At 37.3% G+C, this 24315-nt stretch overlaps 1 protein-coding gene across 2 annotated transcripts in view; it reads left to right on the top strand.

The window, feature by feature from the left end:
- The window catches only part of WWOX (WW domain containing oxidoreductase), a 494604-nt gene that overhangs the window by 4627 nt on the left and 465662 nt on the right, over positions 1-24315 (top strand). For both annotated transcript variants that reach the window (XM_027685285.1, XM_027685286.1), the window contains exons 4-5: positions 240-418; positions 19865-19971. In XM_027685285.1, coding sequence (XP_027541086.1) covers positions 240-418; positions 19865-19971 — 286 coding nt within the window. The remainder of the gene's footprint in view (positions 1-239; positions 419-19864; positions 19972-24315) is intronic.

Genomic DNA, 24315 nt, shown 5'->3' with positions numbered 1-24315 from the left:
TTCAGAATGGCTTGTGATGTGTGTGAATACAGTTAGTAATGGATGTTGTCACACCTGGAAAAATGTTTGATTGAAAAAAGTAATTGGGATGATTTTAACAAAACTGAAAAAAATAATTTGATTTTTTGCAATTTAAAGGGTCCATTGGGATTGTACACAGGAGTGGTTGAAATACATTTAAAATCTAAATGCAGAGTACAGAAGGGTTCAAGCAGTTGAATTTTTGTGTTCTTTTGCAGCCACATAAACAAAAGGACTACCTATCTTGACCCAAGGCTGGCCTTTACAGTTGAAGATAATCCAGCAAAACCTACTACTAGACAAAAATATGATGGAAACAGTACTGCAATGGAAATACTCCAGGGTCGTGACTTGAGTGGGAAAGTGGTTATAATCACAGGAGCAAATTCAGGAATAGGTAGGTTAACATGACACATAAGGTAAAATATGACAGGCTTTGTCTTACTGACTGCTTTGGACTTTATCTGTGTACTTTTGGTTTTCAAACTCGATTTGCACTTTTTTCATGTAAAACCCTTAGTTAAAAAACTGGTTTTTTTTAAAAAAGGCGTGGAGAATTTGGAGCTTAGAGAAGAGCTACAGGAAGGACATCAAGTGCTGAAACAATTGATTTTTGTCTAGAAAAATATCGAGGGAGGCATTTTACATCATGTAAATGTGTGAAGGATGACTGTGAAAGAGGAGGGAAGTTTCTTTTTATGATCTTGGTGGCGAGGACAAGGAGTAAGGTTTGTAAGGCTGCAGGGGAGTTCAGGTAAGGTATTGAAAAAAACTTCCTACAGGCAGCAAGTGAACTCAGGTAAAGATTTTTCCAAGGAGGTTGTGGAATTTTTATTACAGAAGGTACTTTCAAGTGGATTTGATGATGAACTTGTATCAGAATGTTTTACTCAATGCTCCTTTAGGGCAAAGAAATATGATTTATGACCCTTAGAAATCCCTGTTAGTTGTATTGTCTACCAGGTTCATAAATCCTTTCAGACACTCAGCTTGTTTAGGTATCTGCTACATAGTATTGCTTCTATAGTTGGTGAGTATTTGAGAGATTCTAATTAGCTGCTTTTGTTCCATTTTATAACGAAGCTTTGTGTTTAGGGGCTTTAGGATTCCTTCTCCAGCTTAATTTGCTAAGCTGCCTGAAGTTTCACTCAGCAACCTGCCCAGGATATGTTGTTTTCTGCGACTTAAATTTGTGGAGGAGCCACAAATATTAAAACTCTGGTGTGGTTTGGTGTTAGATTTGAGTTTTTTTTGGTAAATCGATGTAAATCCCAGGTCACTGTTACCTTTTGTTCCCTTTTGTGGTTTGCATTTTATTTCATGATGGAATTGTATCAATATTGAAAGAGACTTTATGCAGTGGGTTTTATTTTAGTTCAGGATCTTGACTTAAATACGTTTTTGAGGACATTGTAAAACCTTGGAGATATTCTAGAAAACGGATTAATAGCAGGACTAAGCACTCCAAATTCTCTTGGTCTTTACTTCTGAATTGTTTAAGGGAGTGTTATCCCACAGGAGTCAGATGAAGAATTTAGAGCTTTATTGTGGCTTGCAATTTAGGCCTTAACAGCACATGCCCTGCTGCCATTGCCTGATGTGCTACTGCAGATTGGCATTGCAAGTGTTGTTGTACTTGTGCTTTCTAGTAAGGTTTACATTCCAAATTCTTGGTACAGCCTGTCTCTGCCTTGCATCCAGCAGCAGAATGTGCTTTGTGTGCAGCTTTGCAGTCTCAGAACGTTTAAGAATCACCTGGACTCAAAGGGATTTGCCTTCAGCAGGAACAGAGCTGCCATTCAGCCTCGCTGAATGAGTTGAAAGTGTTTCAAATATGGCAAAATGTGAATCTGAGGTAAATGATGCTTTTGTCAAGTTTTTTTTTTTTCCCCCTGTTGCTCCCTTTAGTTTATAATCTGGGTTGATCACAAGTAATGAATCATATCCTTGCACCATTGTCTTAATGTGTCTGTGAATAGACTTGGCTGCTTAGTGGTGGTTCTTTTTATTACTGATTAGGACTGTGGAATGTAAGAATTTCCTAGATTATATACCCTCTTTCTTAACCTAATCCTTAAAATTGCTGTGAAAAGTCTGAGGGGGGGAAAAAAGTACTAAAAAAATTAGATTTATAAACACTTCATTAATTTTCATTAGCAACTTGGAAAAGGTTAATGAGTTATTTCTTTCTTACAATATAAAGAGATCACAGCAGATCAGGAGTTATTAGTAAAATATTTTCTTATTTGTTTATTTTGAAAGCCTTTTCTCCTAACTGTGCAGTCCAGCTATTCTTTGAGGGTTTTTTTCTTGTCTATTTTTTTGAAGCTCAGTCAGAATTTTAGTCTGAATATCACACTTGAATTTGAGGTGACTTTTGGTCACGGTGAAGCTGGTGTAGTAAAAAGAAGTAAGACAGACTTACTGAGTAGTTTAGTCTTGCACTGTCAGTCCTTCTGGTTTTAAAATCACGTTGTTCCATGTGTATTTAAACATGAGTAGTGTCAGTTTCTTCTCTTAAAATCAGTAAGACTTATTCCACTGTGAGGAACTGCAGATAGTGGGCACTTTCGTGTGTTGTTTTTCTGTTTAAAGGTCTCGACATTGGGTCACAAAAAGTACTTCCCCAGCCTGCTGCTGGTATGGGTGAAGTTGTGCTCACTCATGTTTCCACTAGAGGTCTGTGTTGCTCTTTGAAAATCCTTAACAAAAGCGACCTGGTGCTTTTTTCCCCCCGCTGTTAGTAACTGCTCCTGTAGTTTTGTTGTTTGCGTTTTTAATTATTAGGGCTAGAATTTGAAATTATAAAAGCGTATCAGCAGTTCGTCTAGGTTTTAATTTTACACAGAGGTGTGATGTTTTCAGCTGTATGTGAAAGCAATCTCCTCAAATAAAACATTTAATCCCCCCCATAACTTGGTTTTAATATCAGAGAGACAGTTGTGTGATTTTTCTGACTTATATAAATATTTCTGTCTGGTTTTAAGGGTTGTCTAACTGTATGACCTTGAGACTACTCTGTTTTCTGGTTTTTGTATTGGGTGCAGTTGCATTTAACCCGTGGTGACTGTGAGTGTGTGTGAGTAGTGAAGTATAAGTAATATTTCAGTATCCCACGGAAGGGCAAAATATGTTTGTTCTGTCCAGTCAGGCAGATTCCCCAAAGCAGAGTTTTTTCTTAAAGCTTTTCCAAAATTTTATCACAAAACTGTACTGATGATCACAACCAATTAGTCAAACTGGGATTCTAATTTTTCTGATATGTGAAGGTCCAAAGAGGCCTGTTAATGGCTTTTGTAAGGGATGCCCAGAGCAAGCAGCTTAATTTTTTTCAAATGCTGAAGAAAATCCAGAAGCTGTAATGTGGCTTTGTATATTACTTTTAAATTTTAGTGTTTTAGATTGTTTCTTTGAAATAATTGTTGTTTAATGTTTTGTTAATTGGACTTCTCTTTTTTTTTTTTCTGGCACTTTTACTTCTGTGCAATGAAGAAACCTAAGCCAGGAGTGAAGCTGTGTATTAGTTACTATTAATCAGTGCTTAAAAGATGAGTCACTCCAGTGAGCTTTTGGTCTGCATATATTTGTGTGAGAAGTTATCATGTTTCTTTTATTTCTTGTGCAGAACTTCAGCATTAGCAGCTGTTGTCATACTGATGCAAAAGGTTGGGGAATGTGCATGTAATTTATCTCAATTAAACATCTGTGTTGTGATATAAAAGTTGTTTTGAATAACGGGCCATTTAATTTTTATAAACAATAAATAGGTGTTTTCCTATTTTATTCTTCTCTCTCATAACTTTTTTCCCAGTGACTCTCTGAGCAACCTGATCTAGTGGAAGTGAACCAACTTCACCAGTTGGTGAAGCAACCTACTTTTCTCCTCTTAACTACTAAAATACAGTTAGCAGCTGTATTCTTTCATTCTTTCTTTTAAAATTGATGGCTGTCACTCCCATGTCTCATTTGCATCCCCTCAAACTTGAGGATCAGCTGTATGAAATCAGGGGAAAAGACTTAAAGATTAAGCTCTGCTTTGAGCACGACTCTTAGAATAGAACCTTTGTAGCTTTTGAAATGCTTTGTATATTTAGTGAGCTGCATTCCCAGTATCAAATGTTGTGGTTAAATGCAGTGAGGATTTGTATATAAGCAAACATGTCTGAACATGGTGAAACCATACAAGGGAACAGTTTGACAGTGGGTATCTTGATAATTTACTTTATTATTAATCATCACTGTAACAGGTAGATGGTTAGATTTGGTTCACACCTGGTGCTGCTTTTGTGATAAATACAAACTAGGTAGCTCTGCAATTTCTCTTGTGTTTTTCACTGTGTCACCTGCACCTCATTCCGAAATCTCTCTCATATGGGACATTATTTGCACACTTTACATTCTGTGAGCAGTGTAGAGTGGCTGCTCCTCTTAAATCCTTCTGGTCTCAAAATACTGGAAACTTTTCTGACCCTCTTGCTGGTAAAGTACAGTAAAGTTTTAGTGGTCTTGGGATGTGGGATTGCCTGTGTTAATTCTGTTGCCAGTAGCATCTAAGATCTACTGTCAGGGTGGAAATAGAACTTTAAAATATTGGAAAGCTGGGAATCTTCAGTAAGCATACAGTGCTTACATTAATTCAGAAAAAGTCCAAGATTTTTATTTTTGTTCATCACTTTATTGTATTAAGAAGCTATTTGCAGTAGCTTTTTACTTTTTTAGGCTTATGAGGCGGTATAAAAGTAACTAAGCCTGTCCATAACCAATACAACACTTGTGGCCAGACTGCTGTGCTGAGACTGTGCTTTTGTGCTTCATACTGACAGAAGTTAATGAAAGTTTGCTTAGTGGGGGAATGACATACTGCATAGCTTCAGAATTCCTGAATTCCTGATTTCTGAGCTGTCCTTTCTCTGTGTAGTAGCGTTTGAGCACTTCCTACATTAATATTGTTCTACATCTATCCTGTAATTAAAAAGCAGAATCTACTTTCAGAGCCTGAATAAAGCCAGGTGTGGTTAACCTTTGTTGTATTTCTTATGCCAATTAAGTAGTGGCTATTTAAGCTACTACCAGTAAGAGAAGAAAAATTAAACTTTTAAAGCTTATCTGAATTTCTTGTGAAGACTATTTAAGGCCTATAAGAGATGCTGGCAAGCTTTCACCACTATGCTCTAAATCTATTGGCAATGGAGAGATCAGAAAAGTATGATTAAAAAGAACGTTTTTACTTCTTAAGGAATCAAAAATTGACTGCTCTGTACCTGCAGAGAAGAGAATTTTGAGAATATGGGGAACTGTTGCAGTTGCAGAAGTTCCTGAGGTTATTTGTGGGCGACAGCACTTTCACTGGGGCTGCCTTCGTCAGCCTTCACAAAGAAGGTAACATTTGCTGCATCCTAATTAGGCCAGTGAATGGTCTCATTTAAGGCAAACTCTGATCATATGGGAGGAATAAAACAGACCCTTCACATACCATTGAGGACTTGATTTTATTAGTATTAGTCCGACTGTCTTAAATATGTTCATCGTCTTTCGCTGCATTGCCTGGAGTTTGGTGGTCTAACCCCACGTGTGTTTGTCTGAATCTGTCAGAAAGGAACCGTTCAGCTCTATTTTTGAGCTAGATGGCGAATTTTCCTTGAAAAATGTGCCCATTTTTCTTCAAAAGTACCGAGTTTATTTTCTAATTTCTCTCGCCCGTTTCCACATGAAATAGTATTTAAAGGGTGTGCAACTGGCAGGGCTTCTGCAGAGGAACTGCTCAACATAGTCCCCTGTTTCAGATTCACTTTATGATTTCTTGTAGTTTTGGAATTTTTCTTATGCTGGAACACCTGAAAAATCAGCTTGTTTTTGTTGGATAATTTGTTTTGGGGAAAAAAAATCTCTCAGAGAAAATACATCTGTCTGGTTTTGGTCTGTATTGTTATTTCGCTCAGTTCCATTCATTTTTGACTTGCAAGATTTGAGTGTAAACTTCTTTTTTTTTTTATATATGTTATGATGAATAAACAGCAAGGTGTTTGCTTTCTAGTAATTATTATTTGCATCCCTTTTGAGAACAGAAAAAGGGATGTGACATGGGGGAGCAAGCTTGTGACGATGCTTCTTGAACGGTCTTTTCCTACCATCTGGATCTTTTCCCCAGTTTAGTGAAAAAAGTTCGTCATCTGAATCAAAATTACTGTTCATAAATGCATGAATTCCTGTGGATTAATAAGTCAAACCCCCTGCCTGTTTTTATTAAGAAGAATTTCTGTACATAATTCTGTGGTAGCTCAGTGGTGCACAGAGAAGGGAAATGCTGGGGTTTTGCTCAGGGGGAGCATCTCATGTTCTCTCTAAACCAGCATAACTTGTGGTGAAGGAACTATTACAGCCTTTGCATGGTTGTATGTTTTCATGCTGGAAGTGTTTCATGTGTGGAGAACTGAAGTGGATATTATTTATGGAGCTTTGGGTTCAAAGTTTATTGTGAGGCAGATAGAAAGATCAGCAATATATAACCTTGGATTATTTTTCTTGGCCAAGTCCTGGCTGGCCCTGGGATTGTTTTCATGGGATACTTTTGTATTTATTGGGCTTTTAAAAGCATGAAAGAGTCGTTCCTTGATGTATATTTTAATTTTTTGCGAATTCTAGGCTCCATGTATCCCATGTTTTACTATTGTAAGCAGCACAGGATGTTAACAGAAAAGCATGGCCTGGGTGCACCTGGGGGGTGTGTGCTCTGGTAGAATAAAATAACCTCTCAGGAGAAAAATAAGTTACCCACTAAAAACACTGCAGATCTAATTTTTACAGCAGGGTCTTCTGCCAGCACAGTTGTGTTGTTTAGGGACTGTTTTCCTGCCATCCTTCACCAGCAATGAAGATTTGGTTTTAAACCCCTTTAAAATGTGGTTGAGTGGGGAAGATGAGGGGAAAAAAGCAAATCATCTTTCAGCCTAATGCAGTTTGGTTTTGTGTGTGCAGCTGTGTCTTTTATTTTCTTGCTGCTCTGGCTTCAACCAATTGTATTGGAGAAAAACTGTTGGCTTAATGAAGAATTCATGGAAATGCAATGCTGAAAATTTAAAGGCTGAATTTTTTAGGTTCTGTTATCCACGTGCTGTGGATTGAACACCACACGAGTAGCACTACCATGAAAATGTTGGTGTCTGCATAGAAGTTTTGTTGTTTGCTTCTTACTTAAATTTACCCTTTGCTGGTTTTTCAGTCATTTTCTTTGTGCAAGTCCAAAACTTTGTGGCAGAAGTGAATTTTGTTGTACCAGTGTTTTTGGGGGAATGGGAGTACAGTGTTTTTCCTGAGTCTTGCAGGATCTATGTTTTTGGCCAGAGCAGAGTATTGGGGTAATTAATGTAGAAAAGCACAGTTTATGGAGGGAAACTTGACTTTGGGGTGAAACTTTTAACTCCTCCTGTTGTGGGATGTTTGTAGCTGTCAGGAACTAGTACTGATGTATTTTAAACAATTAAAAAACTACTAAAAGCTATTATTTAAAACTTTGGTTAATGTTAATAGAAGACAATTCTCTTTAATTTACAGTGCTGTATTCTGAAAATTTCAGGCAGGTAACAGTGATTGAGTTTTCCATGAGTGCCATACTCTATTTTAACTCTGGCTTAATACTGTGGAATATTAATATTGCTCTGCTTTACATAAAGCTACAACTGCTTACTTGTAAATATTAAGAGGTCCTCTTGGACTTCCTGTAATTTATTTTTCTTATTGAGTAAGCTGAAAATGGTGTCAGATGTTCATACTGCTTTTTCATGTCCATTTTGATGAATCTATTTATTACTTGTGTAATGAGCAGCACACATGGTTGGTTACCCAAGTTATTGAACTTCATCAACCTTGGCTGGAATTCACAATGCATGTGAAACTTGTTGTAACATGTAAGAAATTACATCTGGGCTAAAAGGTTCAATAATGATTACTGCTTGTAAAGGAATCTTTTCACCAAGGGTGGGATTGAGCTGTGTGCCTGGGTTGTACTTTCTGGTACTCGTTTTACAGGGGAAAAACATATTTGTAGAATCCTCTGAATAGGTGGTATTTGCGTTCTTGTCTGTTCTTTAAGAATTACAAAGTCACTTCAGTGAGCCTCAACTTGATTGCTTTTCTGTCTTTTCGAAATATTTCATTTCACAAAGGTTTTTCTTGTTATTTTATGTGTATTTCATAGTCCAGAGGTGAAAAACCTTTTGCCTGATTGGGTTTGTCTCACTGCAACATTGAGCTCACTCTCTCCATCATCCCGTGTCTTCGTGTTTTGAAAACTAATTGTGCTGCAAGAGTTGTTTGAATACATGTACATTGGTATTATTTTGGAAGAGGTTGCTAAACCTTTCCAATTATAGTAGCTTCAGACATGTAGGGAATTTTCTAGCTACTGTCAACTCCAGTTACAGCCTATATGTACATTAATGGACATTGTGTTTTTGGCTTAGCAGGGGAAGATCATCAAAAACAAAAGTACTTTTGTCTTCCTTTTTTTTAATTAGTTAATGGTATTTGCAGTTTTTAGCTCTGTTACTGACCACACACTTGTGCCTTTCTGTTGTTTTTATTTTCCTTCTCTGAGTGATTTTTTTTCCTTCTCCTTTTTCTGTTTTTTTTTTTTTTTCTATTGGCTCATATTTTTAATATGTGAGATCTTTGTAGCCTTCTATTCAGCTCTATAACCTCAATATTTTTGTTCTTGTAACATCCAGCTGGTTTTGATTTCTTGCTGTCCTTCCACATGGTGGTTTTCAGTACTTCATCTGTTGCTTCAGAAAACTCCCTACAGTCTGTCTTCAAATCTGAATAGTTTTATAGTAATACACTTTGTTTCCTTTCCTTCATTTAATTATAGTTACCTTGGTCACTAAGTTCCTATTCTTAGTTAGTGTCTTCTTTGTGCTAAAAATACTAGTGAAGTTAGGTTTTCTTGGTAGTAATAATATCTGTGTGAACAAGGAATTGTCACAGTTCAGTTTTGGATGTATTTATTTAAATCTTGTTCATACACTGTGACTTGAGATTCTGAAAAAATGAGTGCTGCTTAGAAATTTTTCATATTTTTTTCTAGGTTATGTTATCTTTGTAGAAGGTATATTTGGTGTCTCCTCATTCTTTATTCTTTATCCAAGAAGCTTTAACAGCACATTCTCTAATTGGGTTTCCTTTATTTTCTGTACTAAAATCATAAAACTTGTGGGGTGTTTTCCTCTTGTGATGATTAATCAAAAAGCTGCTTTGTGCAAAAAAAAAAATCCCCATTTATTTAAAAGTTTGTGAGGGAGTTTGTTAATTCTCCTCTCTCAGAACCAAATGGAGAAAACAAAATTATATTGTGTATTCAGAGATTCAGGTGCTGCAAGAGAATCTGGTTACATTCCTCTTCTGCCATTGGCAAGCACGAGCAGCATGTCTTGCTTCTATATATTTGTACATTGCAGACATTAATTAAGCTACTTAGGATTTTGAGAAATGTGTTATTAATCTTATTGTACTTGTGGAGCAACATATGGCTGCAGTAAATGACCTAAATTTGCAGATTATGTCCATGTCCATATTCCAGTTTGAAGTGGGAGTTGGATTGTTCCGTCACAGGATAAAAAATACACTTCTCTGAATGCTATTCTAATTCTTCAGCAGAAGGAGTAATTAAGATATAGTAAGAGTAGCAAATATGGCAACTAGAAAAGAAAGCTTTTTTTGAGAAGTGCTTTGTTTGTTCGGGTCTGTGTCCAGCTGCAAGCAGATGCTGAGGGGTATAAACTTACTCTTGTTGAAGGATTTTTAATTCCGAAGGTAAAATTGGACCATTTTGTGCCTTGCTAAGCAAAGAGGAGCGCCTAAAAATGTGCATGACCTACTTGGCAGCAGACTTCTGGCATCCTGAGTGAAGGAAGGTTGTGATCTGTTTCTGAATCTGATCTGTGGTCAAAGGAACACAGACCGAGACTTCCTGATTCTGTTCATTGCGTTTGGTGCTTTAAACACTCACCTCTGGCAAAACAAAAAGTCAGGTATCTAGAACATAAGGCAGTGATAGGCTTCATAGTGGTGTAGAGGTAATGTGAATAAATATCAATTACTAGACTTTATACACACAAACTAAGGTTTGGTCATTTAACTGGGGAACTTGTCATGGGCAGGGCAGACTGACTATGAAATCAGGAATTGTACAGTCTGATTTCTGGGTGGTCTTGAGTAAACTGTTGAACACTAACATTCTGACTGTCAGCAGGAGTGATCCTTTTTACCTAACTCACTGTAATGTTGCAAATTGTGACTCAAGATTTTAGAGTACAATGTTGTAGCAAAACCAGTAGGTTTTGGAAAATGTGTAGTGTGCTTGTTCACCTGGCAGGTTTTCCTGTTTTACAGGTGTAAGGTTCTCTAGGCATGTATATCTTTGGATTTCTCACCCCCTGCCCCATACTGGCAAGGTCTAACTTCTTGGAAAATGAAAAAACCTTGGTATGGAGCATGCAGCTGGAATTGGTCCTTGGCTTTAGAAGATTCTTGTCATTGAGCTCTTGGGTGGGTTGCTGGTGTTCTGGCTGTTACCACATAGACCTTCAATGTCATCTAAAAAAATACAGCTTAACTTTGGTGTGAGATGAGGCATGACGTGTTTTCATATCCTTCTTTAAAGTGTGGCAAAGAGGTATTTGATTTTTTTTTTTTTTTGCCCATGGCCTTATGTTATAATTTAATGACTTCTAACTCTTGCTTGTTTTCCATTCTCCTTGCTTTTGTGTACGGATGCTTTTTGTTAATACTGTTCTTTATTCTTCATCTTTTGTTTCAGAACTCCATCTCCTGCCTTACTTTGTATGTCGGAACCACATGATGGATCATTTGAGTTCCATAACAGCTTCCCATCTCCCTCTTCCCTTCGTAGTTTAAAGCACACCCAAAAGGTTTGCCACTTTTGAACTAGAGAGACCAATGAACTGCATCTTCCCCGCCTTCAGTTCTTTTCACAGGATCCTGAAATGACTCCTGTATCAAAAATCTTCCTTTGTGCTGCCAAACTAAACAAATTGTCTTATCTCGTGTTGCCCAAAGACAGAGGTGGGTGGTGACTGCCAGAAATCAAGTAGCATTGTTTTAATTTTCGTTCTGCTCATCTGTTCCTCTCCCCTGTGATAAAAACTGTGAGCTCTTTAGAACAGGACCTGTCTCTCTATGTTTGATTCTATAAGACATCTTTTTTTGTTTTGTAAGCTGAACTGTGAGCTGTTTAGGGCAGAACCTTGTTTTATTATTTATCTGTAAAATGTCTAATATACATTTTAAAAATCTTTCACTCTGTAACTGATATAAATAAATATCAAGTTTGTTTGAAGAAAAAAATTGGTCCAGTTTATGTTGTAGTACTTTCTCTGCATCTTTACATAACGCTGAGCATTTCTCATGAAATGTCTTTGAGATTAAAGCTGGGAGGATCTAGCACTTTAGCTGACAGCACAGTATGTCTTTTAATTATTCTGCCTTGGATGAAGTATTCCTCTTCATTGAATTTACTTCTTTTATTAACATTGCACTGTTGTACTTGCCAAAAGGAGATTCAAAACATGCAACTAATTTTTTTTATTATGTTTAATTAGGGCTCAGCTCAGCAGTACAGAAACCTATGATAGCCTTGGCTTTCAGAGGAACAGAAGTGCACTTGAAAAGAAACTAGACAATTTCTGGCTTTTTTTCTCCATTTTTGCTTTGGTGGGAAAAAACGTTGAGTTGCCTAAAGCTACTGCTGATGCAAAGAGCAGCTTTAGAGAAGGAGAGTTTGCCAACCCCGTTTCTCTGAACTTGGAACTTTTAAAAAAAGTATCTGATTTAAAAAAAAAAAAGGCCAAGAGACACAAAGATAAATTTTAAATTCTCTGGGCTGTTTTCCAGTCAGTTGAGTAAGCTTGTCTAAGAAGGTGTGTTAAGAACAGCTACAACAAGGGAGGAGAAAGACCCCAAAATTTTGGAAAGGAGTTGGGGAAAAAAAAAAAGGTAAAACCCCACCCCTCAAAACAGCTTTCAAAACCTAGTTGATCCTGGATATTTGATCAGACTTTCTGTATTCTGTTATGAATGCTCTTAAGGTTGGAGTTTTTCCAGAACACAAACCCTTCAAGAGTGTGTGGATTAGCTGGAAACTGAAATCTCTTTATTGTTGGTTTTTGATACTTGCTACTGATATTGGGTAAATCCTCAGTGATTTGTATGTGTGTGTGACTCTTGCAAGTTTTGTTGCCACTGCCTCTCTTTAGCTCCCCTCAGCTTTGCTGTCAACGATGAAGCTGCAGGAGCCTGCACAAAAATGTTATTTATTTCCTTAATAATGTATTCAAGTAATGGTATTTATAAATAGGCTGGCTTTATTTAAACAAATAAACAAAAGAAGGGTCACTTATCCCATAGTGACAAAACATTCAGGAGTGATTACTAACTGAGAAATGGAGTGCCCTAAATATCATGTCAGAATTTGACTACTCAGTCCTGATCTAGATTTCATCATGATATTGGTTTGATGTTGACTTACATTATGGGCAGATTTGTTGTTTTCTGCTACTCTAGATTTCAGTTAAATGTTTAATTTAGAAGTGTTTATTTTGCAGTAAAAATAGAAGTAGTGTGTTAACATAACTGTAGTCTAACAAAATATTTTTTTATCCCTTATGAATATAAGCATATGTAATTCTGAATAATTCAGGGTTCTAATTAAAATAAGGAATATGAGTCACACCAAAATGAGTTCTGCTTATTTTGAGACAAAGTTGCTATCATCTTGGGTTTCTTTTAAAATGTATGTAACTCTGCTTGGCTTGACTTAGGAATAATACATTTAGATGCACTTTTAGGTGGAAAGGTTGTTTTTGTCTAGAAAATATGAATTTGTGTGTGCTGAGTTGCTGCCTATCCAGATGCCTGTTTGCCCTTGTGGTAAATTTATCTGTTACAATGGAAAAATTGTATGCAAACAGAAAAATAAACTTTTTAATAAATTGTCCTTAAACATTTAGTGATAAAGCCAAATGCTTTACCTGTTTGTATTTACGTGACTTGGCAAGTGGGGAAAAAAAAATTAAATCTTTATTGGGATGATCTGTCCAGTTTAGTATTAAATTTCAGTTTTGGCTTTATCTCCCCTTATGTTTTCATTAAGCTGTTTTAAGACTCTCTAACTTAGTTGAAAACCACAGTTATTCTGAGTGGTATCTCCACGTGTTTTATGGGCAGACATGGAGTGGTCGGTGGGAATTGCCTTGACGCAACTAAAACAAGGTCTTATCATGGGACATGACAAGTAGCTTGGCTCTGTATTTAATGTGTTCTCACTCCAGGGCTCCTTCCAGACTGGCTGTTATTGCAGTGTTTGTGTTGGATTGTGGCACCTCTGCACAGTGAAGGATTGGCAGTGTCTGAATCTGCTCCCAGTCTGTGCCTTTGGGGAGCTGAGATTCTGATCAAGCTCAGGTGTAACAGAGCTGAAAGGACTCAGGGCCCAGCTCGTGGTCATGTCTGGTGCAGTGGCATCATGAAATGAGTTGGTGGGTGTCTTTGGGCAGTGCAGCTGGAGCAGATACCAGATCTGATTCCAGCTTTGTGGCTCTTAGCTGCAGCATATTTGCAATACGTGTGCCTGACACAGTCACTGTGCTAGAGTTTTTTCTTGCTGGCAGCATCTCCAGTTATGAATTCAGCTTTCTTTCCCTCAAATGATGCATTTTTAATTTTTTTTACAGGAACAACCAAGCAACAGATATTTATAATCCTCTTAATTTAAGGGTGTTTTTAAATATTTGTTTTGTGTTGTGCTCCCCTCGGAGGAAACAAAATATTTTGGGTTTTGTCGGTGACAACAGCAGTGCACTTACTGTCAAGAATAACTTTTCCTTGCCCAGAGCACTGTATTGCAAAGGAGTGTAAGGAGTGCATATTTTTGAATTGGTTAGATGGAAAACAGAACCAATGCATTAGTCACCCTGTTTCGTTTTGGTTGGCTTTTTCTGTGGTTCCTGACTCCAAGAAAAACACATTTGTCCAATTTACACACAAAGGGAGAGGCAGGATGTATCTTTCATATAACATCACACTTTTCAATGAAAAATATCAGTATGTGTCATTGCCATGTGCCTGCAAACACACAGAAACAAAGGCAGCATTAGCATTTCATGGGAATCGCTCATTTTAAACTGAGTCTTTTAAAAATAGCTTGGTGCTTTATTTGCTTGAAAACTTGCATTTGGAGCGACTTGAATAATGTGTCTCTTAAGGTTTTATCCTAAACATCTATATTGAAGCAGAGTGGACGTGGCCAGGCAATCCTGATGTGGAATGCATGGTGCTTTTTGGGCTCTGAAAGGTCTGAGTGTGTTGTGGGATGTGATCTTTTGGATGTGACTGGCATCACACCATGGTACACGTGCAAGCTCTGTGGGATGTTGTGCTCTTAAACCACCAGCACAGACAACAATGATCTTAGTTGCAAGATTCTTCCCTAAATCACACACCATTGTTGCAGTGTTTCAACCTGAAAAGGAGCTGATCCAGAACTCTTCATGATTTTAGCACATTTAAATCTGCTTCACTCCTTTTCTGAGAAAGTGTTGAGTAAGATGGTCTGATTCACTGTCCCTGGTGTTTAGGTCTTCCAAGTTTAAAGAAATCTAGTGATGTCTAGGAGACAAGTCTCTTTTCCATTTATGTGTAGTTCTCTTGGGTCCCAAAAATCAGAAAACAGTCCAATATTTCCAAAACCCCAAATCTATTCTGAAAATGAATAAACTTCACTCTGCAAATAGGACATTTGTCTATTTATAAGAACCCAGTAGATGTTTGCTGCAATTCAGAAAGCAGCATCAGAGTTTGGGAACAGTGTAGTGGGGTGAAAAAGAGAAACCTGAACACAGCTGTGGCTGTAACACACACTTAGTGATATAATATGTTTGTGGTTACAAAATCTGAGTTGGTTTTTGCTGTTGTACAGTCCATAAAAAAGCCACCAGTGTATGAAAGGCCAGAAATATGCAACACACAGAGACCAGGACTTTCGCAATTCTACAGAACACTTGTGTTCACTTAGTTGATATTACAATGTTTACTGCAGTGGCAGGGAAGAAACTTTTCTTCTGGACTCCCTTTTAGTTTATATTCAAGCTGCCTGTGATGTAGGGCTCGAGGAAGGCTGGGCTTTAAATCAATCCTTGAGCACACGTGGATCTTTGGGCCTCCAGAGGTCTTCCATTGATGGAGAGAAAGCAAGAAACAATTCTGAAGAATCCAATGTGAGCAAACCCTGTAGGCTTTTACATGGAGTACTGAGCTGTTGCACAGAAAGACAGCATCACTGTTTCAAATATCTTGTTAATCCAAGTTATCCGAGAGTGTTCAGGAGAAGGTAGGGAAACTGAAGAAAACTTGCTGTTGTCTGAAATGTTTTTTTTTGAGTTTCTTCTTGTGTTTTGAAACTTGCTTGTATTTGAAATAAAGAAATGTTTTAAAATGTGTAAATGCCTGATGCAGATCCCTCACAAAATGCCCCCAGTGATCGATGGACTGTATATGCTGTGTATTTAAACAAGAAATCACTGAGTTGCTTTTCCACTCAGTGAATCCCTTTCTCTGTTTTATAGAGGAGGTGGCACCGTTTGACAGAGCCCTGTACTCCTCTGGTGTGTGTTGACACAGTGCAGCAGGCATTAATTGAGCGATGCTAACAGCTTCTTAATTGAGACCATTAGCTGAAAACCTGCCCCAAAATTCAGTGATAGCAGTCGACTGCAGATAGCCAAGAATGTGAGAGTATTGAACAGTCATCACAGAAACAGAAGAATAAAATTGAGTGCTAATATCTGAGTCTTCATGAAAAGCAGGCTGTGAGAAAGGGCTGAAGGGTTTTAAATGTCTCCAGCAAATCCCATGTGCTTGTAGCTCTCTCGTTAGTTCTGCTCCCCGTCCTTTAGGTTAGCTGGTGATGTAGAGCTGTGCCATAATGTTTATCCTCATGTATGTCTTATTCTTAAACAGGATTTTCACTTCTGAGTGTCAGATTAGAGCTCGTTCAGCTTGAGCACCAGCAGCAAGAGCAGTTGATCTCAGCACAAACTTGAGATTTCCAGGGCAATCGCTTGAAATTAGTTTTATGAAACATTTGCTCAAAATAGGATATTTAAATACTCTGTACAACACAGTGATTGCTTTTCCAAAGTGGATGTTACTTAAGCATGTTGTTCTTCTGTCACGTTTGGGGGAAGTATCTCTTTAATTCTTTGTAATTGGCTGTCCTTGGTGCTCAAGTCTATAATCCTGTGCTGTTTTTCTTGTGTAGTTTTTCCTTCCTTTAAAAAAAACCACTACTAGCATATAACTTGTTGGCAGGCTATCTGTCTGACCTGGGTTAAATAGCTCTGCAGCTGCAACACCCCAGTACTGTGGTACAGGGAAGATTCACTCCTGGAGGATAAAATTTGTTTCCTGGAAAGGAAACTAAAATCTTTAATGTCCTTTTGTGTGTCACTTAAGTGGTGTCAGTCTCAGATTAAGTGAAGTTTTAAAAAAGTCTTTTGAAGTCCACAGAATTACTTTTGTGGGAAGAATTAATGTTGCTCTGGTTCCTTAATTTTGAAAGTCCTTTACATAGTTATTTAGATTTCTCTTCCTATTAAACCATACTGTGATTTTTTTAAATGTTTTACTGTTTGGGTGTTTATGATCTTTGTGGTTTAACTTTGGTGTATGAAACCACATTCAGTGTGGATTGTGATTCAGTGGTAGTTTTTATAGAGAGGTTAAGATTTTTATTTATAGAGTTTAAATGGCTTTGTACTTTACTCAATCCATGTGTTAGGCTGAGGTTTTAAAATTTACTCTATATTGAAAATACAGCTACATTTTGCTGAAGAACAAATGTTGATAAACTTAGTTAAAGACAGTGAATCTGATAGAAAATGTTTTCTATCCTGCTGGAAGCTTTTCCCCACCTCTGCAAGTTTTTTTGACACTGAGGGACCAAAGAAGCACTAATTTTTGCAGAACCAAAGAGCTAAAGCTGCCAAATGACTTGGACACTGAGGGTGCTTCCAAACTCCTACTTCACATATTTCACTTGGAAGTTGCATTTTTCTAAGCTCCTGTATAGCTGTTTCTTAAACTGTAAAGGTACTTAATTGTATTGCTTAATGAGGATTTTTAGGTCTATGAAGACATATTTTAAGGACACATAAAAAATGCTGCAGCCTTGAGAGTGAGCAAGTGGGTGTGTAGATCATACTTAAACTCCAGGGAGCTCTGTGAAGAAGAGATTTTTTTACCCCTTCTTGATGTATTTCATCTGGAAAGATGCTTTATGAATTATGCTCCACACAAAGTGATAGAAAGATCAAGTAGTAATGGTTATGTACAATCCTTACCTACAGCCAGTAATTCAGTAGTTGAACTGGAGCCTTTATGTGGTTTGGGGTACCTGGGTTTATTTTTCTTCTTTTGCATATACCCAGCTGTCCTAAATACAGTGCCAGAGTGTTTGTGAATTAGTAATTTAAAATTAATAGTTTAAGATATGTGTGATAGGGAGACACACCAGGCCTGTGGCAGTATTTGAATGGAGGGTTTTTTAGCACCTGATTTTGTGTAAAGATCCAGAACAAGTCTAAGGGTGAAGAATCATGCTTTGGAAGCTCAGAAAAGAGTGAGTATGACCTAAAGAGAAGTGCTTAACACTGGTCTCTGAATTTACAGAGTCAAGATGGTATTAAAATGAACTGAGTTCACAGCATGTAACTTAGTTTATAATGAGAATCAAGTTATTAACTATAACAGTGAATGGCATGGGCTTTATTATTTTGCACAATGTGACCTGGGGTAGAGTTAGCAAAACATCATCATGTTTGCTGAGTAACTTGGCCATCAGCTCTGGATCTTTGTGTAACAGTAACAAAACTGTTCCCAGGCATAACAACTAGTTTTTAATAATACAGTAAGCTAGTCAAAGTAAGTGTATTTTTATGCAAAGCAAGAAGCATAAAAGCTAATAGTACCCTGGTATGTCTTCTGTTAGTTACATGAAAAATTCTGGTTAAATGTGCTTGAAGTGGAATTAGGAAGAGGGGAAATCTTTGCATATGCTGCAGCTGAATTCATGTGCGTGCAATGAATTACCCAGGTAATTAAAGTTGCTTGGTGCAGTGAATGGCTTTAAAAGAGATACAAGAAAATTGCTTGGACTTAAATACTGTAAGTATGTAATTTCAGAAAATGCTATAAATTTGTCTTGGTGTCTGTTGTTTCTATAATGTAAGTTATGTCTTGTGCTGTAACTGGATTTTGTTGCTTCAGGGTGTTTTGGAAGTGAGACAGCCCATCTTAATGGGCTTTTTGGTAAACAGTTTTTAACAGGAAATCATGAACATGCTGTAAATGTCATAAAGTTAAAACAAATACCTCTTCTCTTTGACTTCTTCACATACTTTAATTGTTGGGCATTTCAGCTGGAGTCTTCATTTTCTGGTTTAAGCTTGTCTAATTGAATCCTTTAAGCAAAGTTATGCCTCTTCCAGCAGGATGGCAATTTCTGTCATTGTCACAGTTCTCCATGGAGATGGACAGCCAGGGATACTGTTGAGCACATCACAAATATGTAGTAGCTCACTCCTGAAATATGAAGGCTCCTTTTAGAAAGGAGAAATGAAATGTCCAAACTCAGAATGGGGAATATATGATTAACAGTGTTGCACTGGGTGGTGTGCAGTTGTTTTGAAATTCACTGTGAAACTTTGTTCTGTGGATGAAAGAAAAAAAATCTGGGGATATAGATTTGTTTTGCATTTTAATTACAGGAAAGTGTGAGCTGCCTGTCCATTAGCTTCAGATTTAGAAAGAATGTACTTGCAGATTAAATCATATCAGTTAAGTTTTGCAAAGGAAGGGAATTTTACATGGATTATTTTTTTTCTCTGTGTCATCTCGTACATCCAGTGACCTGTTTAGCCCCATGATAACTATCACCAGTACATTGAAGCTGCATGGTATGTGATTGATTGCTCATAATGAGAAAAAATTGTTCTCCATATATCAGCTGATGGTGAGACAAAAATTGAGTTGATTTTACACAGATAATTTAAGGAAAGTTTTAGCAAAGATTTTCTAGTGTGTAGATAGGGAAACATACATGTGGATTATAGATGTTCTTAGGTAGAGTCACATTTTCTAAGCATGAGTTTGACACTCCTCTCTTGGGAATGGTTTAATATTTGGGTGGTTCTCTGATCCCTGGTTTTGTGCAGCAGTCCTACAGATTAGGTGGTGTTTGCTTTGGAAAAAGAGGTCATTATTGCCACGTGATTTTGATCCTTATTCCCTCACACATCCCATTGGATGTTCCCCCTGCCACAGCCGGTCCTCAGATTGATGACTCAGAGGCTCAATGTGCATCTAAAGAGCCCTGAGCTCAGTTCTGGAATACTCTATAACTTTCAGTGTGGAGCTGCCAGGCACAGGAGCTCTGCAATCTCACTGTATGTCTCATTCTTTACAGTCAAACAAATGAGGAGCAAGTAAAATCCTGCTCTTCCAGCAGCTGAGAAGTTGAGTCTGTTTTCTGGAGATGCCAAGTCTGTTTTGCACAAAATACACACACATTGGTCACAAAGACCTGCTTAAATTGAGGTGTCTTACGTTTTTTCATATGTGCTCTTAAGAACTGAGTCGAGGTGAACATCAGACAGGTTTGTCAGACTGCAGATAGCCTTAGTGTACTTACACGTGCGACTCACCTTTTCAGGAATTTTATAGCTCTGTGTTGTCCCTGGGATCTATTTCTGACTGGGAAAATGTTTTGTCTTAGGTTTTGAAACTGCCAAGTCTCTGGCACTGCACGGGGCACACGTGATCCTGGCCTGCAGGAGCCTGTCGAGGGGCGACGACGCCGTGCAGCGCATCCTCGGGGAGTGGGTGAGTGATGCACAGAGTGTCCAACACTGAGCTCTGCTTTCCAAGACACAAAGTCTTTTGTGCATTACAAGAAGTTAAATAGATATGGCATTGCCATGCAGGAATCAAAAGAAGGAGGCATTTGTCTTACTGTGTAACATCCTGCCCAGTTGCTGGCGTGTTGGTGATGGAGGTTTTTCGTTTCCTGTGAGCGTGTTGGACTGCAAGGCTTGACTTGTTACCCGTGTTACCCACAGGTGCTTTTGTAAGGGCAGAAGTGTTTGAAAGAACCACTGAGGCGTTGTTTCAATAGGAAAATGGGAAAACCATCCAACAGGCCCCAAATTGTATCAAAAATAGACAAGTTTGGTCGTGTCATTGGAAAAGGGCAACTTTTGGAGGCAAAAATCGCTGTGTGTTCGGAGCAGGGATGGGGATGGATCCCCCTCATCCATGGAATGAGCTGTGCTGGTCTCTGCCGTGGTTTTTTGGGAGCAAGGATGGGGATGGATCCGGAACCAAAGTGCCCATCTTCCTTCACTTAGTTGTACACAGTCAAATATTAGAGACAGCCACTGTTTTGCCCATAGTTTGCCTACAGTGAGAGATTTCAGAAGGTTGTTCTTACACTTTTAAAACAGATGAATGTTTCCCTCGTTTTCTGTCCTAGTCCATCAGGCCCAGCAGCCCTGTCTGTCTCAGTGGTTTTTTTTCTTCCAGGTTCTTCCCACTTTCTTTCATTTTTCTTCCATTTACAAGCTCTTCAGTCCCATCTATTCCCTTGTTGCTCTTTGACTCCCAACTTTCCCTGATACCCTTTTTTTTGATGACCTTCTAAGGCCCTTATTAAAATATATTCAGTGTTCTTAATTTATTCCTCCCACAATCATTTACTTGCTAGTAAGGATTGCAGGCTACTTTTGTGTGAGCTTGCTGGGACTGCTGAATTCCAGGAGATAATCTGGTGAAACTTTACTAAATGAAAGACCTCAGGATCAGATTCTTGAATTTTTATTTCTTTCCAGCTAAAACTAGTGGTGATGTTTTAGTTTTATTTTCTGAGCTCTTAAAGTATTTCAGCTGCTCCCAGATGACCTGGGAGAGCACTCAGTAGTATTAATATTTACACACAAGTAGTCTAGAGATCATTATAATATTTATTAAAAGTTTATTGCAAAACCAAACAGTGCTTATTTACAAGTATTTCCAAATGAGTGATGCCTATAATACTGCTAATTTTTGTGACCACAGGCTTCATGAAGAAACAGTCTTTGGATTTAGGCCTTTTTCTCTTGCCCAGATGATATTAATGATTTACAGTAAAGGATTGGGAGTGAAAAATGTCTTCCTTTATGACTCAGTACTTTCCATTGAAACTCCTTTTTGCTTGGTTTTGTTTGTTTTTTTTTTTTTTTCAATAGCATGGAATTCCAAGAGGATTCCAACAGGGGCAAGTGTAGTGTGTGTTGCTTAAAGTTCATTTGTCTGCTCTCTTTCAATAGAACTGGATTTGGTGAAATTCTGTTGTTTGAATTTAATAGTCCCAGTCCAACTAAATATGGCAGTATATATGGGTTTTATGTCACTAAAGTAAGGCAGTAGTGAGTACCTTTTATTTGAAAAATATCCCATTTTCCCCCTTGATTCTAACCATATGTGTAAGCACTTTGAAGACAATGGGAGTTCAGGAATACTTTTCTTAATACCTGTATTATCTCACCAAAAGTTAGCGAATTGTTAATTGAATGAAGATCACTGAAGGTCAAATTACTTCCAAACCACAAAATTTATTTACTAACAGTTTTCAAATTCTAATTGTTCAGAAAAAGAGTCTCATCTGTAAGCTGGTAGCTGGAAAACCTTCAGCGAGTCTTTGTAATGGCTTTGTTGTTGTTTATTGAGAGGGACTAATTAACTTTGATTATTGCACTAATATTATGGCACTTTGACAGTCCCTCAGATTTATGACTCTGGGAAAATAAACAAATGAAATGCAGGTGCTGGAGCAGAAAGAATAAGTTATTACTGAACTTTAATTACTTGGAGTGTGTAACCAGGAGAGAATTAGTTGATGAATTACAAGATGCTTAAAATTTACATCAAATTGTAAGCAATCTTGAGGAAAACAAACACAAAAACCTGCCCCAAAGTCAGTTACTGAAAACAAAGAGACAAAGATTAATTTGATTGATTTCCTTCTAATATTAAAATATCGATGTAAAATATTAATTTTTAGCTTATAGGTGTAACTACAGAGCAGGAAGTTGTTAATTGAAAATTCTTTCATAAAATGAAAGAGCTTAAGAAAAATGTCAACAACCTCTGCATATGGTTCAGACGAATTCTCAGTATGTAGCTGCAACTGTTCTGCTATAAAGAACTTCAAAGCATCCACAGTATTTTGTCTCTTTTCTAGGGAAAGCAAAATTATTGAAAGGAAATAGATTTACTTTTCAATTTGGAATCAATTTTTTAAAAAATACATCTGCTTAGGATACAGCTTCACAAGGCCTCATGTTCATTTTCAGGTAGTATTTTTGGAAGCAGTAGTGCTACCTACTTGTTTTATGTTTTCTTGTAAATCTCTGAGATTAAGTCTCTGAGCTGCCCTATAAATACCATGTTCCTCAGTAATTTGAGGAGTGGAAATTCGATAAATGTGTTCCTGCTCTTCAACTCGGTTTCCAAACCCCATGTTCCTCTAATTTGCATGAAATGTGCTCTTATAAAAAAAGGAAAAAAACATTGCCAAATGGAGTTCCAGTGTGTTTACCTATCATAAGTGTGGAGCTTTACTACTGTGATGGGAATAAAATTGGTATTTCTATTAAAACGTGTATTATCAAAAGCAACGTGTATCCTATGCTGACTTTTCTGTGGGACAGTACCCTTTAATAGTCAAGGTTTAAATGTTGGACATAGAATATTTCCTTTTTCATTCTTTGCTGTCTGATGCAAAAGAGAGTTCCACACGCTTTGCAATAGACAAAATAAGTAAAAATGTGTAATGAAACAACTTATTATTTCAAATTTTGATACAATTATCTAATTGTTGTTCTGTATTAACTAAAACTTGAAATATATATGAAAAAAAATGTAATTCTTAAAAACCCAACCAAAACCTTTGCCAAAGCACAACAAAACAAAACAAACCCAAGTCAAACCCACTGTAATGCAGCATTTAAAAATAAAGTACAGTGTACGTACCAGTACTTAGGAAAATCACCCAGCTGGTTCCCTTGGAGAGTCTGTGTGTGACATCCATGTCTGGAATGCCATAAACTGAGTGTCTGCAGAAACACAGCTCTGCTCTGGGGCCTGTTGCACTTCTAAACAAGTTGTTAGGCAAAAAAAAAAAGCAGTTTCAATCCGCTTGTAATGAAAGCTGAAAATCAAGTTTATAAAGAGAAAATGGGACGGCTAAATGGCTTGGGAAAATCCAATTGTTAAGATTTAGAGAAAACAGCAGGAATAATGGGAGAAAATGAGATTTTTTTCAGATTAGCTGCCATTACGTTTAATAAGCAAATTCAAACTGATCTTAACTGGCTGTTGGAGACAAATCTAGAAAACTTTGTTTATAACAATTTGTGCCTGAAGAGCTGTTTTATAGAGAATTTGAGCCATTTAAGTAGGGATTACCCGTATAAACTTGCTAATTACTTTAGATAACTGACATTTGCTTGCAACCTGCAGTATTCCAGTTATTTTCTTTCTAAGCTACAGCAGAATTTTGCTAATATTGCAAATAAAGGGTAATTGCCTTGTGTAAAGGATTGTTACAAGTTCTAACTAGTGTAACTAGTCTGTCAAATATAATTTTTATGGAGAGGTATGGTTGGCTATATTGGTACAATCTAATGGTTTATACACATATATACATATAGACAGAGAAAGGAAGAAAAAGTATGTAAAAGCAGCAGATAAAAAGAGAGATCAGTATAACTTTACATTTGATCTCTCAAAAATGGATGTTCATGCCCGACGACGTTCAATATCAATTTAAAACTGTTTGATAATTTCTTGCTCAGAAAAGAGGAAATTAGAATTCTAAGAGTTATGATTCATTTTAATCAGAAAGAAATTGTCAAACATAAATCTCTCCTTGAGTAGTGAAAAGGCCTGAAAGCAGCCAAGAAAAAAATATCAATACTTTGCAAAGGAGGAATGATTGTTCCAATTCGTAGCTTAATTGACTTTGAGGCTTAATGAAAAACACTACAGTGCTGTTTGTACACAGAGTTGCTGTGACAAACATGGAAATCTATGCTCCAGGAAGAGAAGCTAGGTAATTTATTTTACATTATTATTGATATAATTTTCTAATTGAGTGTGAGCAGAATGTTTGGATAAGACTGTGCAGCT

This window comes from Neopelma chrysocephalum, unplaced genomic scaffold, assembly GCF_003984885.1.
Source record: "Neopelma chrysocephalum unplaced genomic scaffold, ASM398488v2 Primary Assembly neopelma1_68b, whole genome shotgun sequence".
In the NCBI taxonomy this organism is placed as follows: Eukaryota; Metazoa; Chordata; class Aves; order Passeriformes; family Pipridae; genus Neopelma; species Neopelma chrysocephalum.
The sequence above is the reverse complement of the archived record's forward strand: the minus strand, read 5'-3'. Positions and strand labels throughout refer to the sequence as shown.